The 17,500-nt window shown below is 41.4% G+C and overlaps 1 protein-coding gene across 1 annotated transcript in view; it reads right to left on the reverse strand.

The window, feature by feature from the left end:
• The window catches only part of cacna1c (calcium channel, voltage-dependent, L type, alpha 1C subunit), a 244,367-nt gene that overhangs the window by 170,940 nt on the left and 55,927 nt on the right, over window positions 1–17,500 (reverse strand). The window contains exons 2-3 of the mRNA XM_080421807.1: window positions 9,948–10,392; window positions 2,544–2,649 (exon numbers count right to left, since the gene is read on the reverse strand). Coding sequence (XP_080277933.1) covers window positions 2,544–2,649; window positions 9,948–10,392 — 551 coding nt within the window. The remainder of the gene's footprint in view (window positions 1–2,543; window positions 2,650–9,947; window positions 10,393–17,500) is intronic.

The following is a 17,500-nucleotide window of genomic DNA, read 5'->3' on the forward strand; positions in this document are numbered from 1 at the left end:
TGCCACCTCCTCCGTGTAACCGAGGAGAAACCAGGAGCATCGCTACGGTTACCATATCCATGACAACCTCTGCTGATGCTATTACTGGCCGTCGCCTGGGAGACGGAGCAGCATACTATTATGGGGTATCGACAGAAATAGAAAGACATTAACAGAAGAAGAAGCTACGTGTTCCCAACAATTACATAAGAAACACATCTGTATCGAATAGAATAGAATAGAATAGAATAGAATAGAATAGAATAGAATAGATAATAGTATTATCCAGGCTTTGGCAACATTTCATACTAACTGATCATTTCGAATAAAGCCTCTGAACTGAGCTTAACCACTTAAACCCCATATGGCTGATCGTAGTCCCTCAGGGCTCCACGCTGGTGTATTTTCTGTTTTCCGTTATTGTGGGAATAGCCGATCGACAAGCTCACAAAGCTATTTTCTGCGTATGCCTTCCAACACAATACGGAAGCTGGAGTTTAAGAGGTTAAAGGAAGAACAGACAGACGGTATGTAACGTAACACAAACAGATGTGGAACACACATCGCAGATGACATCTCTCTCTCTCTCTCTTTACATACACTGAAGCAAGGAAGCAGAGTTCAAACATGTATTTAAGCTCTGATCTCTCTGCACAAAGCTTCCTGTCTGATTGCTACAACACTAATGGACCACAGCTGTGCCGTGTGTGTTTGTGTGTGTGTGTGTGTGTGTGTGTGTGTGTGTGTGTGTGTGTGTGTGTGTGTGTGTGTGTGTGTGTGTGTGTGTGTGTGTGTGTGTGTGTGTGTGTGCGTGCGTGCGTGCGTGCGTGCGTGCGTGCGTGCGTGCGTGCGTGCGTGCGTGCGTGCGTGCGTGCGTGCGTGCGATAAGAGTTAAAATTCTATTGGAGGAGAATCTTAGTGATTACTTCCTCTCTCTTTGATGAGATGAGAAAGTGATGGAAAGGAAAAGACAAGAAAGGCAGAAAGAAATATACAACGAAATAGCATCGCTGTGAGGCGGACAACTCAGGTCCAAAACTGTTGGAAATGGAAAAAATAACCTGTTTTCCAATGGATCCGTTGTAGTTATTATGTATTGCTTTTCATTGGTTCAATATCTATAAATCCCAAGGACACAGTGAACCACTTTCAAACTTGTGTCCCTATTCTGTCGTTACAGGAGAAATTGTAAAAATAATTTATAACGGCAAACAAGTGAAAATGGCAGTTCTACAAGCACAATTGTGAGCTATAAAATGGGGCATTGATTTATGAAAAAACTAAACATAAAAAGATTTAAAATAGACAAAGTTTCTGCCTGACAGTGACATAGTTTGGTGGAATGTTTTTCATTATTATTACAACACAACATGGTGACAAACACAGACATGATATCCTCTCATTATGACAAGGGGTTATGATGTTGACACTGAAAATCATTTATGCGAGCCAAGACTTGGCCGGTAACTTAATCTCCCAAAAACAAGTTATATTAATCCTGTTGCACAAGAATGCCTCACATTTCAAAAATCTAATCATCGCTTTTACTCCAAACAACTTAAATTGTCCCAGCAGAGCTAGAAGACTTCATTCCCCGTGATGAGAATAAGTCCTCTCTCTTTATTTGGAATTAATCACATTTTTTTAAGTCAAAACAGCTCAACTCAATTAGCAAAACAACAATCCTATGACTTCAGTCAAAACGGTTTCATGGAAGAAAACAGTAATAATATTCTCTCTCTCTCTCTGTCTGTCTGTCTCTCTCTCTCTCTCCAAAGTTGAGTTGAGGAACCAAATCCTAAGAAAGACATTCTTATGTGCTTGCACAGTATAGGACGTACCAGACTATCAGTCAAAACCAGACAGCTTTTGCCGAATGACCTCAGCATTATTTCAAGGTCGGTTCGTTGGCGATTTTGCCAATCAACTGACTGCCTTGCTGACGATCGATCCAAGGGAACAAACAAGCAACACTCTGATGACTAGACCACAACGACAGGGAGACCAACCAACAGCAGAGAGACTGAACAATCCTGTTGAATTTATAGCAACCGGACTGTTGGCATTACCAACGTGCTTCATACTGCATGGCAGTGGTTCTCAAAGTGGGGTCCGGGGACCCCCAGGGGTCCTTGGGCAGTTCCAAGGTGGTTCCAAGGGGTCACCAGCCAAATGTGTTAATATAGCATCACAGTCATTTTAACCACTTTAACCATGTTTTATACTTTGGCTGTTCAAAAATAGCCAATGTTCAAGCTCACGGCGCGTCACGAAGAGCTTGTAGATGTGCTATTTTTGAATAATCGTAAGATTTCTTGATATTCTTTGACTTATTTCGATTTTTTTTACACAAATCTTCTATTCTGGGGGTCCTTGGCACAAACTCTTTTGAGATGGGGGACCCCCGCGGCCAAACACATCTCAATTCAAGGGTCCTTGCCATGAAAACGTTTGAGAACCACTGCTGTATGTCAACACCTCATCATCAAGCAGGTATCAGGTGAGCGGCTGAGCGCCGCCATTGTGGCGTTTTAAAAGGCGTATATATTAGTAGATTGACTCACCAGGTTGGAGTTGGTGGCGTTGGAGTCGTCCTCGGGGAAGGGGATGTATACGGCTAAGGCCACGCAGTTAGCAAAGATGGTGATCAGGATGATGATCTCAAACGGTCTGACGGGGACGCCAGTGTTAAGGAACACAGAATACAATGCATGGACATACAGAACACAGTACAGGAGTAAAGAAACAGCACGTTAACCTGTTAGGACCGGGAAAGCATGTGTCATTTTAGATTTTAACCACCTTAACCATTATTTTATACTTTGGCTATTCAAAAATAGCAGATCTACAAGCTCATAGCGCGGCACTCCGTGCCGCGCTGTGAGCTTGTAGATCTGATATTTTTGAGAAATCATGAACATTCGTGCAAATCTTTGAATATGTTTTTTTTTTAAGCGAACATTTGTAACTCAAATCTTTGCTTCTGGGGGTCCCGGGAACTACATTTTGAGATGGGGGTCCACGGCCAAATACACATCATTTTGGGGGTCCTTGACATGAAAAAATCTTGAGAACCCCTTATTACAGCAACAAGTGTTTCAGAAAACTGTTAAGGATTTAGAAGACATTTGTAGAATCGGCCTCAGGAGATCATATCGGAGATCATATCGATAGTCTGTAATGTACTTATATGATGTCCTTTATGTAATGTCCTAAAGCATGGGTCTTCAACAAGGGGTCCTGGACCCCTAGGGGGTCCTCAGAGTTACTACAGGGGGCTGCCAAATCTTTGTGTGATAGGATCTCTTTCTCTTTTTCTTTTAACATTAACCGCTTAATCACAAGCATCCATATTCTGAGTGGGAACATTAGCCAAAAATAGCAGATCTACCAGCTCAAAACATCTTGAGCTTGTAGATCTGCTATTTATAGAGTCAAAGACTATTGAGGGTTTGAGTCGTATCTGAAAACACAAATGAACATGAATCCAACATATTAATAGAAAAGATAATGTGTGAACAAACACAAATGTTATGCCCTATATGTCTGTAATGTCCTATTGTATATGTACTGTCTATATGATGTCTGTGATCCAGTATGTTTGCACTATGTCCAGTATGTCACATACACGTGCATGGGCGCGCGCGTGCACACACACACACACACACACACACACACAGACACAGACACACACACACACACACACACACACACACACACACACACACACACACACACACACACACACACACACACACAGAGACACACACAAACACACCCACACCCACACACAGTGCACAGGCAGTGTATATAACAAGGGATAAAAGCTTCTAAGTTTGCTTAATGATAAACAGTGAAACATTATTTTTGGGTACCGTATGTGTGTGTGTGTGTGTGTGTGTGTGTGTGTGTGTGTGTGTGTGTGTGTGTGTGTGTGTGTGTGTGTGTGTGTGTGTGTGTGTGTGTGTGTGTGTGTGTGAGTGAGAGAGAGAGAGAGAGAGGGAGATGGAGAGAGAGAGAGAGAGGACGAGACGGTGTATGTCCTAATATGGCTGTAGACAGAAGCAGGCCTGTCGCGTGGTGGAAGGGATGTGTGTGTATGAGAGAGAGAGAGAGAGAGAGAGAGGAGAGAGAGAGAGAGAGAGAGAGAGAGAGAGAGAGAGAGAGAGAGGGAGAGAGAGAGAGAGATAGAGAGAGAGAGAATAGTTTTTATTTGGGCCGGTCCTTAAGAGGGGCGCGACCTCATTATTTTTGGCCTCAGAGAGAGAGAGAGAGAGAGAGAGAGAGAGAGAGAGAGAGAGAATGTGGATGAGAACAAGAGGAGGTCTGGTTTTCATCAACTCAATAACCACTGTTGTCACCTCCCTCCTCTCTGTGTTCTCTTATTTTCTTCACTGTCTATCCACTTGTTCTTTCTTTCTTTCTTCTCTGTGTTATCTGTATCCTTATTTCTCTCCCTCCATCTCTTTCTACAATCTTTAATTGTTCAATTTATTTCTTTTTTCCCCTTTGGGTATATCCTATGAGTCCAGTGTTTACTCCTACCATACTTTAGTCTAGCATAGCTTGGTTTAGCTTATCTTATCTTAGCATAACAACACTACAAGCTACAGTTGGTCTTGGCTTAGTTCAGATTAGTTTTGTTTAGTTTAGTTAAGGATATTTATTTTAAGCATAGGCCTACAGTGATTCGAAACGTAGCTTAGCTTTGTTTAACTCTTTGGGATGTTCATTGTAGTTTACAGTAGCCTATAAATTACAAGCTATACTTTATGAAGTTTACTTGAGATTAGGTTGTTTATCAGTTAGCTTAGCTGTAATAAAAAAGCGTAACTGAAATAAATCCTAACTCTTCATCTTTAGTTTTCTTTAGCTTAGTGATGTTTGTGTAGATTTCTGGGTAAATCTCAAAGTTCACTGCAGTTCACTGTAGTCTAATTGAACCCAGTCTATATTGGACGGGTGTAGATTTATTCTGTTAGATGTTTTTTGTGTTTAGAGAGCCATTATCGCCTTATAAAGACCCATGTGTAATTTATCCTCTGTCGTACAACAGTGTATAAATCATGCTCCAAGCCGTGCCAGCTGAGACAGGCTTCTGTTCCATCAAGATGATTATAGCCTCAGAGTTGCTCACATGGGAAATATAAATCACCCATCTCATGTAAGTGCTGTCAGTGGTTGGGTCGGCCATTTTGTTTCTGTTTGGATTGTGGTTTGGCCACAAACCCCCAGGGTGAGGCATAGTAAACATCTTCATCTGAGAGAGTAGTCTCGTGTTTTTTACCCCATGCATGGTGGTCTGGTAGCCCCGTGGTTCTCAACCTTTTCAGGCCGTGACCAGTGGTGGAAAAAGTACTCAAATGTTTTACTTAAGTAAAAGTATCAATACTGCAATGTAGAAGTACTCTGTTACAAGTAAACGTCCGGAATTCACCAAAAGTAGAAGTACTAAAATGTTTGAAAATAGCCTAGATAGGGCTATAGTGGTTAATGTATGTTTTATCATGTAATAATGTATATCTGCAAAGAAAGTAGTTACTAATGTTTTCAAATAATTGTAGTGGAGAAAAAGTACAATATTTGCCTCGGAGATGTAGTGGAGTAAAAGTATAGACAATTGGAAATACTCCAGTGAAGTAAAAGTACCTCAAAATTGTACTTAAATCATGTGGGGACCCCCCTGGGGGTCCCGACCCACAGGTTGAGAACCACTAGTAGCCTATTGCTACAGTATGTCCTGGAACAAGATGTTCACAGGTTTGATTCCCCATACATCCAATTCTTGTCCTGTTTGTGCATCCTGCTGAAACAACTGGCTATTATTTTCTATTTGAGTGGCCAAAAGTTTATGTATATATGTGCTGTGTATTTTGAAACATAATTGTGAAATAAAATTTTCATTATGCGCCAAACATCATATGAAAATAATATCTGAAATAAAAAACTCTCTCCCGATGCCGCTATTAAAACATAAGCTTGTAGTTTTGTGGTGAAGAGTGACTTTTGTTAACTGCATCAGCATTTAGATAGGGGTTCCAGGGGGTCCCCAGCATAATTAGTTAATATAGCCTCAAAATGAGATAAACCACTTTAACCCTACAGTATAGACATCGGCTATTTGAAAATATCAAATCTACAAGCTAATAAACTTATAACATCACAATGCGTTGTGAGCTTGTAGATCTGCTATTTTCATAAAATCTTGAAAAGACAATGAAAATGTTTGAACATTTTTGGAAAATGTTAACAAAACTAATCTTGGGGGTCCCTGGCACAACATATTTTCTGATGGGGGTCCACGGACAAATACATATTAATTTGGGTGTCCTTGACATGAAAAATGTTTGAGAACCACCGTCCTAGGATCATGTCATATGTCTCTCCACCACAAGCAGACTCCAGACATCAAAGACCAACCCGTTTTATGTGTGTCTGTGGTGGGGAAGCTGCTGTTTATGTTGGAATTACGGACTGATTCTTTAAACATCACTGGCAAACCCTCCAAATCTCTCACACACACACACACACACACGCGCGCGCGCACACACGCGCACACACGCGCACACGCACACACACACACACACACACACACACACACACACACACACACACACACACACACACTCAAAACTTTGTTAGAACACACTCCAGACATATTGAGGGTTAAAACCAGACACACATGGTTCTGACCCGGAATATAAGAACACACAGTTTGTCATCAGCGAAACACTTGTGTGTTTTGATTCTATCGTTGCTCTCGGGCAGAAACCTCTTATCTCCATATTTCAACTTTTTATGTTTTTTCGTATTATGTCCTACTTCAATACAAGAGTGTCACACGAAAGTGGTGAAAATAGCCGGCTATTTTCACTTTTCTAAATTGTTTTGAAAACAACAATAAAAAAAAAGAATGGTTTTGGACATACAAGGTTCCCACCCGACAGAGACAATATGTTGGTTTAAATGTGTGTGTTTGGTGGAAGAAGTACTCACATGTTTTACTGAAGTAAAAGTATGAATACTCCAATGTAGAAATATTCTATTATTTTGAAAATAGCAGATCTACAAGCTCACACTGCGTTGCATCGTGAGGCATTGTGAGCTTGTAGATCGGCGATTTTTAAATGGCCGAAATGTATATAGGGCTGAAGTGGTTCATGTATGTTTTGTAATAATAATACAAAAATCTACAAAATCTACAAAGTAACTAGTAACTAAAGTTTTCAAATAATTGTAGTGGAGTTAGAAGTACAATATTTGTCTCTGAGATGTAGTGGAGTAAAAGTATTGAACATTGGAAATACTGAAGAAAGTAAAAATAGGCTACCTCAAAATTGTAGGCCTACAGTACTTGAGTAAATGTACTTAGGTACTTTACACCACTGAATATGTTGGTTTAAATTAGAGTGTTTATATTACACTATTACATGTTGGTGTAAAGGTGTGGGTAGAAACTGTATGCTACTGTATATTACACTACAACTCAACATGTTCAGGTAAAGCTTAATTGCTATTACTGCACTGTGTGTGTGTGTGTGTGTGTGTGTGTGTGTGCGCAAGCCCCATCGACCTGTTGAGAGCCGGTACTGTTGTCATGGTAACAGGGGAAGGAGATTTTGGGGCTGCCATCTCGTGCACACGCACGCACGCACGCACACACACACACACACACACACACACACACACACACACACACACACACACACACACACACACACACACACACACACACACACACACACACACACACACACACACACACACACACACACACACACACACACACACACACACACACACACTATGCACACACACTACTTGCTATTTTCGGCTGGTGTTTCCCTCAGAATAGGGATGCTAGGATTCAAGTGGTTAATAATAAATACAATTTAAAAAAGTTTCTAGCACACAAACATTGTCACACAATTTTGGCGGCCCCCCGTAATCTGAGGACCCCGGGCCCCTTTAGGAGTCCCGGACCCCCTGGGTAAGACCCATGATTTACAGAATTCTAAAACTGTCTGGTACTGTTAGGTGAGTCTGTACAGTGGAGAGAGTGAAACCTATGATCGTCATTCATTCTCTCATTGGGCTAATAACTTCTAATATAGATGGTTTCAGATTTTTCCGAGGCCTACCAGGAACCCCATCAAGGACCCCTGATGGTCCCTGGACCGCACTTTGACAACCACTGATCCACATATACGTTATTTAGATAGTTATGTTATTTAGACAGCTGCTAGATATGTCCACAGATGCTATGTACTGTATGTTGTATGCTTGTTTGTTTACAGATGCCATGCATGTTATACAAATAGCATGGTATTTGAATAGATGCCAGGTCTGTGGTATGGATCCCCAATTATGTATTTTATTTTATTGCAATATTTTGTACATTTTCGCCTATAACAACATATCCAAATCAGGTTGTGGGTATGAAATTGCCCCGAAAACCATTGTATGAAGAGCTTATAATTGCTAATATCTTAAATGTAATACTAAATGTAATAATTTAGGTAAGTTATCAGTTCCCCTTCTCTGCTCTAATTCCTTCTGTCTTTACTGTTCCTTCCCACCTCTAGGTCTGTCACAATCATTACATAATAGCCTGATCAATTATTTGAGATTATTGCAATTATTCTCCATAATCATCAGAATTGCCATTTGTATAAATTCATCCGTTGAAAGAAATGTCATACATTTTCAAAAATCGCAGATCCACAAGCTCACAACGCGTCATGATGCGATACGTGAGCTTGTAGGTCAGCTTTTTCAACTTTTTTGGCCATAGTACATGATCTATTTTGATGATTGGTACCGGTCATTGTCAGTAATTTTTTGAATTATTTGTCATATCTTCCCTGTGCAATTAGAGTTTACAAAGCCAACCTAAATGTAATTTGTACGTTCCAATGTTAAATGTCAAAAACACAATTAAATTGTTAATCGCAATTATTTACACGACATTACACACCAATAAAATGTCATGATCGTGACAACCCTACCCACCTCCTTTCACCTACTGCTCATTTCTCTTCTCCAACCGATCGTTAGGCTACACTCCTTCATCTGCCCTCTCCCCCCCCGCCCTCTCTCTTTTTCTCTCCCCAGAGAGGACCAGGAACAGAGGGAAGATTAACAGGAGAACAGATGAAAAAAGAGAGGGAAGAAGGGAAGAAAGAAAGGCAGAAGGGGATAAATGAAGGGAAGGACGAAAAACCACTGAAAAGGATGGAAAGGAAATATAAATAAAAGTGGGAAGGAGAGGAGAAGGAAGAAGGAAGCAAAAGAGGGAAAGAGTGAACGATGGAGAGAAATAATGAAGGAGAAGGACCGAGGCTAAATTAGATGAGGAGGCAGAGAGAGAGAGAGAGAGAGAGAGAGAGAGAGAGAGAGAGAGAGAGAGAGAGAGAGAGAGAGAGAGAGAGAGAGCATGAAGAATTGCAGGAGGGACACAGAAGGTGGAGCGGAGTAGAGGAGGGACATTTCTCTGGGAGAGGAAGTGGGGGAGTGTGACAGAAGGATGAAAATGACAAATTATTCCTTCACCTCTTGAGAGGTACAGATGGAGAAATGAGCAAGACTAAGAGTCCAAAAGCACCGCTAGCGGCCTCTAGAGGCCATGCGGCTCCTTATAACCAACCAGACCAACATGGTTTGAACCGACCATCCTTAATTAAGGTATTTTTTTTAAAGAAGAAGGGAAATTAAGAATTATTAATCCTGACAGAATTCTTTTGGGGGGTATATTCTATCACTAAAGGATTAACACATCCGCTGCTTGCGGGGCTAAAAATGAAATGAGAAGGGGAGAAATAGAGAAAGATGTGTCGCTTATCTAATAAGAAAGAATACATCACCTCAAAATGAGTAAAAAGAGGCGGAGAGGAGAGGAGAGGAGAGGAGAGGAGAGGAGAGGAGAGGAGAGGAGAGGAGAGGAGAGGAGTCTTAGTATAAAAGGATACTTCCACTCTACGATGTTGATGCATGCTCTTCTAATGGGGTTTTTCAGCGTGAGGCAGAGCAGGGCTCTGGGCGGCCGCGTAGCCGCCGTTGAGGTCTGTTTCTTGGGCTTGGTGGCGTAGTGTTGCCTCTTCCTCTGGGTGGAGCTGGCTGTGGAGATGGGCCCGCCCCCTCCGGAACCCAGCGCCACCCCTGACGACGTGGACCCGCCCACCGCCCCCATGCTCATGCTGCCCATCATCTTGGCCTGCCGCGCGGCATCGATGGCCGCCTGCCAGCTTACAGCCGCGCCGGGGGTGGGGACGTGCTCCGGGGCCAGACCGACCACGCCCGACCCGAGGCTGACCCCGCCCCCTTCTCGTTCACCGTGGCGGCCGCCGCCGTGGTCATTGGTCAGGTTGGGAGGAGGCGGGGGAGGCAGCGGGGGAGGAGGAGAGTAATCGGAGCCTGGAGAGAAAGGAGAGGAAGGGGAGAAGAGATGAATTAATGGATGAAGAGAAATAACAACAAAACAATTGCATTTACTCACATGTGTGGGAACTTTCATTATTCAACTAACAATCAATACAATTATAGACAACATATCTCATCCCCAACCATACCGTTCAAATCAGAGTAGATAGCCACTCCGCTAATAATCTGCCACTGTTTTATTGTAAACTCTGTTCTGTGTATGCGTGTTTTAGGGGTTCAAACACCACAGGTGCTGGAAAATCTTTTGCTTTTGTTACGATAATTATTTTGCATTAAAAGTCTTTGGATCTCAGAAAGTTAGTTCAAAATCTCTGCTGCTACCTACTGTATGGGGGAAAAAAATATTCCAATCAGCGTCATGGTGGTGCTATAACATGGACACATCTTTTGTTTATCAGTAGACTGGTAACCTGCAGCACACATTGATCTGGGGGTAGCAGCTGTTACCACCATGGAATTACCACTGATTGATTGAATACTTTACAGTTTGCAAAGACAAGCACAGGGAAGTACAGTTCAATACAAGGTCTGTTAAACCCAACCCATTTTAAACCCAAGAAAGCACTGTGGCTTGTTTCCATTGGGTCCTTTGCACTCAATTCATCGAAACATTTAATGACAGAAAAATATACATCACAAAAAAAAAAAACGGGTATAAATCGAAAATGTAAATATGTACGTAAACATCATATCAACGGGTAGAAATCAGGAACAAAAATGTGTACAGTAAACAGTTGTGGGGGGGGGGGGGGGGATTTAGGCTTTGACTTTTTACAGGGGCCAGTTCCGAATTGCAGCCACCTGTAAGTGCTCTTTTAAAGTAAAGGCCTTTGCAGACAGGGTGCGATTAGTCAATCAGTTTTTACCGCACGCGAAAAGACACACAAATTGAACCGGGGTCGATTGAAAAAAAAAAAAAAAAAAGCACCACCGCACGGCAAATTCGGAGCCGGTGTGTATGAGGTCATAGAGAAGCATGTGTTAATTAAAAAAATGATATTGTCAGTTTTTTTTCGTGCGAAAAATCGCACCCTGTCTGCAAACGCCTTTAGGATTCACATGTTTTTATAACTCTTGTTAGGGCAGCCGCATTGCAATTTTTTGTGGCAGAGCAGTAGAACAAATCTGTGTTGAACGTGATTTGTGGAGCTCCCTCTGGTGTTGTGATTGTGGACGTCATTGACGTTTTTGAAGCAGTTTGACAGGTACATGCTGTCTTTGTGGTGTTGTGTATCTTGTGGACCAGGCCCATTGCAAGTTGCTGTACTCTGTCCTCTACCCTGAGCCATCCCACCCAAGCAAAGTGAGCAGGGGTTAAATGAGTTGTAGATGTGAGGCCAAGCAGTAGCCTGGCCAGTTTGTTTTGGGATGTCTGGAGCCTTGTTTTTAAGGCCTTTGTGGTGTTATAGTACCATGAGGTGCATGCATAGTCGAAGTAACCTTGGATGAGTTCTCCTGTTAGAGTCCTCAATGTATTCTTACTGACCAGAGAGTAGATCCTGTACAAAAATAGTTACTTTGGTTGACTTTTTTGTTTACTTTTGTTGCCATTTTTTCACCGGAAAGATTTGACTCTAAAATGCAACCCAGGTAGGTATTTTTCCTCTTTTCTTATGATCACATTGTCACCCACTTTTACTGTGAAGCCATCAGCCTTGCAGAGGTTTATTTTGGACCCAAAGAGAATGGATTCCGTTTTAAGAAGTTTGTTATCAGCAAGCCAGGAGCAGATTTTACAGAGCAAGTCGATCAAGGGCTATTACAGTTTTTCTTTTAGCTAAAAACAGGTCACATACAAAAATCAAAGCTTCAGTGCATCTACATCTTCCATTACACATCACATATCAGCCGCAAAGAAATGATACAACATGACTTTTGTCTCAAATCTTTCATTTCCTTGGAGCCTCCACTTCTTACAGCAGACAAAAGCTTAGAAGAACCCCCCCCCCCATGTGCCTGGACACAAGGACGCATTATATAATTCTCAAACGAAAAATTACAAAAATAGCGGAATCTTATTGTTTATGACCATTATCTGCACGCCCGCCCCAGACAGACCCGTACACAGACAACGGCCGCTGCAAATCTATAGTAGACCAGTAGTTCCTATACTGCGGTCCGGCCCCCCTTGAGGGAGCGTGAGGCCTTGTCCAATTTCCATATATGGACAAGGCATTTGCAACGCGTTTTCAACGCAACAACCACGGCAATGACGGCCTGGCTGATCAGTGAGAAATTATAACTGTAAGTGTGTCGTTTTGCAACCCAGGAGTAACGGTTGTTTGCATGGTCAAGGAGAACTTGAGGATCAAAATATCCACAAGTATGACAAATGCTAACGAGCTGCTAATTTAACACAGACTACATGAATTGTTGTTTCTATGCATAATCTGACAGATGTCACCGAAACACATTTGGACACATCTAAAATAGTGCTATTGCTGGACAGAATCCAGAAGTCAATAAGGAATACTGTAGAAAAACAAACATTCACAAAGTGACACGCAAAACTTTTCCGGGCAAGGAAAAAGGAGAGAGGATTTAAAAAGAAAAAGAGAGAGATGACAGATTCGCAGATTTACAATAATCTTGAGATTAGAGTATGTACTTCCAGCAGCCAGAATAATTGCAAAAATAAGATTAAGTGAGTGTGAGTTTAAAGAGACGGACGGGGGATTATCCAGCATGCTCAGGAGATTACAGACAATTCTTCTCAACCTCACATCCCTGCCATGGATTCTAGAGCTGATCCTAGAATATCTATTCTGTAAAGTACAAGATGATGGCGTTGAGGTTTGGACCCCATGCACTCTCATGCACTCTGGTCTAGGATCAGTTCGCAGTAAGGGGAAGGAGGTGAGACACTCTCACCCTCCTATAAAAACAGGACTGTTTATTGTTCAAATACTACGGTGACATTCCGGTCGGTCTGACCTTCGTCAGATGAATGAGTACACGAAACAGAAGTCTATATAAAGGAGCTGTCTCCTTCCGATTTCCTCACCGTTGCTGGGGCATGCAAAAGTCCTCTGTACAGTAGCTGTTCCTCTACTAGGAACCAAATGCCATTTTTACATCTTTCGGAGTTCAATAAAAGGTGATATTTTTTGGGGGGTTAAAACAAAATGTTCATTGTTAAAAAAAAGGGGGGAAAAGTATCAAATATATTGTGGTGATAATCAATTGTGTTTGTTCAGTTTCAGGGGTCTCCCCGTCTTTCCAGCTCTTTAGTAGCTAAACAAAGAAATACATTTTCAGGTGTCATCCAATCAAGAGAGAGAACCCCATAAAGATCATGTATCAACTTATTTATCCTGTATACTGTATCAGTTCAGATTGGATGGAATTGGTATCCCGTCCTGAAAATGTACTTCCTCTTTGCTAAAGAGCCAGTGAGCTTGTAGATCTGCTATTTTCAAAAGATTCTTATACATTAAAAACTTGTGAAAAATGACTGCTTTTACTTTTGCACTTTAAGTATATTTTGATACCAATACTTTTGTACTTTTAAGTAATTATTTTTACTTTTACTTGTAACAGAGTATTTCTACATTGCGGTATTGATACTTTTACTTAAGTAAAAAATGTTAGTACTTTTTCCACCACTGAATCTTACTGTGTAGAACCCACATACTGTACAGTAGATCTCATGTCATGACGATGAGGCTGAATTGACAGCCTCATTGAATCAGAATCAGTTCTTCCTGAGACTATATAAACACGCAGGCGCTTTGACATTTTTGAGCAAAGTGTTTTGGTTCTGGAACCTGTCTCCTGGAACCTGAGAAAGAGATAGCAGCAGAAGAGGACTTATGATGCAGTCTGGTTCAGATTACAGCCAATGTTAATATCCTGTCTCAATCTGTACATCTAAAGATACACGTAACGCACACGCGCACACACACACAAATACAAAGATACAAACACACACACACACAAACACACACGCACGCATACACTCACTCACACACCCGAGGGAAAACGACCAAGAGAAATACACATTATTTCATCAGTTTGTTTTCATTTGTCTCTGAACATTTCTAATGACTGGAAAACCAACAATTAGTGGCTCTGCGACCTTTGACCCCGGCACACATAAAGCAGACTGGCCCAGACTGTCCTAATCCGGCACGGTTCATCTCTCCTTCTCTCACTCTTTCATTTTCTCATTACGTTTCTCACTATTATCTCTCTGCCTTATTTGTCTACCTCACGTTCCCTCCCTAGTTCTCTGTCTCTCTCTCTCTCCCTCTGTCTGTCTGTCTGTCTCTCTCTGTCGCCCCCCCCCCCCCCCTCCACCTCCTTACAGTGATATCACAACCCAGTTTTAGACACTATGGGTTTAGTTACCCAGCTTTTAAACACCCAGGGTGTAGGCTCCCAGGGTTTAGTCAACCCTGGATTTATCCACTATTAAGGGTTTAATTGCCATGGTTTTAGTCACCCAGCAGGTTGAGTCAACAAGGATTTAGACCCCCAGGGTTTGAGAAAAGGTCCCTCTATCCTCTGCTGTACTGCAGTGTGTTCTCTGCGCATCCATCACTGTAGACAGCATGTAACCAGATCAAATGGACTGTGGAGCAAAGAGTATGCGTGTGCGTGTGTTCAAGTGAAGTGTGTTATAGCCTAAGCTGTATAGTGGAGAAAAATGAGAACCTCAGGATTATGTTCCACGTGAATGGATGCTGTAAAAACCTCTGGAGTAGAACAGAGGTAGGAGGCTTGTCAAGGTACAGTACTTAACCGTTCTGTGTACTATACCCAGTGGTGGAAAAAGTATTATTTTGTTTTACTTAAGTAAAAGTATCAATACTGCAATGTAGAAATACTCTGTTACAAGTAAAAGTCCGGAATAAAAAATGTACTTGAGTGAAAGTACAAAAGTATCAGTATCAAAATGTACTTAAAGTACCAAAAGTAGATCCCGTTTCACAATTTATATGTCTAAAATGTATTCAAAAAATCTTTTGAAAATAGCCGAACTACAAGATTGTAGATTGTCAACTATCAAATAGTCAAAGTTTAAATAGGGCTGAAGTGGTTAATGTATGTTTTGTAATCATAATCAAAATCTAAAAAGTAACTAGTAACTAAAGTTTTCAAATAATTGTAGTGGAGTAAAGGTACAATATTTGCCTCTGAGATGAAGTGGAGTATAAGTAAAAGTACTGAAAATTGGAAATACTCCAGTAAAGTACAGCACTTGAGTAAATGTACTTAGTTACTTTACACCACTGACTATACCTTTATCCTGTCGCTAATGAAAGGACAAGAAGTAATCCATGCAATATGGTAGAATATATCTAAACGCTCATGTTTGTATGGTCCATTTCATGTTCTTACAGGTATAAATGCTGTATTATATAATTCTGCATTCAATTTGAACCAATAATATTACAGCTTTAGCCTCTGGCAAACAAACAGGAGAAGGGCGCACCAGTATTGACGAGGTGCTGCTGACCTTGGTAAAGACGTGAAGTGAAGAAAAGACTGCACATAACCACCATGCAGGATCATTCATTGAATACTAACGTTTGGACCTCTGAAGATCTTCTTCAGGGACAACGTTAGCCTCTAGCACCACCAGTGGTTCTCAAAGTGGGATTCGGTGACCCCCAGGGGTCCTTGAGGGAGTTCCAGGGGGTCCCCAGCTAAATGATAGATAGTTAGGAACCAAACTGTTACTCAGAGAGTGTACAAATGGAATCAAATGGACCCTGATGGGTCCATTTGGTTCCATTTGTACACTCTCAGAGTTAAATTAACATTGATTTTACAATATAAATTTGGGGTGCCAGAGATAGAACTGCCATTAAATGGGGGTCCGTAGCCTAATGCATGTCAAACTGGGGGTCCTTAAAATTAAAATGGTTGAAAATCACTGCTAGAGCGGTAAAAATCTTCTCTTATGGGGGTCCTTGGCATGCATTTTCAAATGGGGGTCCGCGGGCTAATAAATGTCAATTTGGGGGTCCTTGACATGAAAAGGTTTGAGAACCACTGACTGATCTAGACTTACTGTAGTAAAACTAACCATTTTTACCGTCTACACACCAAATCTGCTATTTTTGGCTAATCCCCCAGAATATAGATGCTGGGGTTGAAGCAGTGGTGGAAAAGGTACTCAAATGTTTGACTGAAGTAAAAGTACCAATACTGCAATGTAGAAATACTCTGTTAGGGCACGGCCACACCAAACTATGGCTGCCCGCTGATAAACTCTTTTGCAGCCAGCGAAAGAGTCTATAAAAAAACGGAGTAGCTTGCAGCGCATTCTGTCACAATAACCAGTGACGCACCTGTCACTCACTTTCAGGACCCTCCCCGTAGCCCGCAGTTGCTCAATTGCGAGCTTCTGAGTCTTGGGACGGTCCGCCTTCGACTCACCCGATTGGACAGAAGGGGGAAAGCAGCATTTTGTCTCGAGCATTTATCTGCTTCAAATACACAAGGTGTATAGAGCGCATAAACGCAAGGTGTGCGCGACACGCGGACAGATGCGCAAGACCATCAAACCACGCCATTCCCATTGAAAAGCATTGGCAGATTCCACCCATAGGTAGAATCAAAGTGCGGTGTGGCCGTGCCCTTACAAGTAAAAGTCCGGAATTCAAAATTGACTTGAGTAAAATTACAAAAGTATTGGTATCAAAATATACTTAAAGTACCAAAAGTAGAAAGTACTCATTATGCAGAAGGTCCCATTTCACAAGTTTTCAAATGGACAAAATGAATACAAATATCTTGAAAATAGCCGATCTACAAGCTCACAATGTGTCGCATCGCGACGCATTGTCAGCTTGTAGATCGGCTATTTTCAAATGGCCGAAATGTATATAGGACTGAAGTGGTTACTGTGGTTAAGTGGTTAATGTTTTGTGATAATAATCAAAATCTACAAAGTAACTAGTAACTAATGTTTTCAAATAATTGTAGTGGAGTAAAAGTATAATATTTGCCTCTGAAATGTAGTGGAGTAGAAGTAAAAGTAGTGAAAATTGGAAATACTCCAGTAAAGTAAAAAAAATACCTCAAAATTGTACTTATGCACAGTTCTTGGGTATTGAGTAAATGTACTAAT

Source organism: Gymnoscopelus braueri, assembly GCF_963280865.1.
Source record: "Gymnoscopelus braueri genome assembly, chromosome: 23".
NCBI lineage: Eukaryota > Metazoa > Chordata > Actinopteri > Myctophiformes > Myctophidae > Gymnoscopelus > Gymnoscopelus braueri.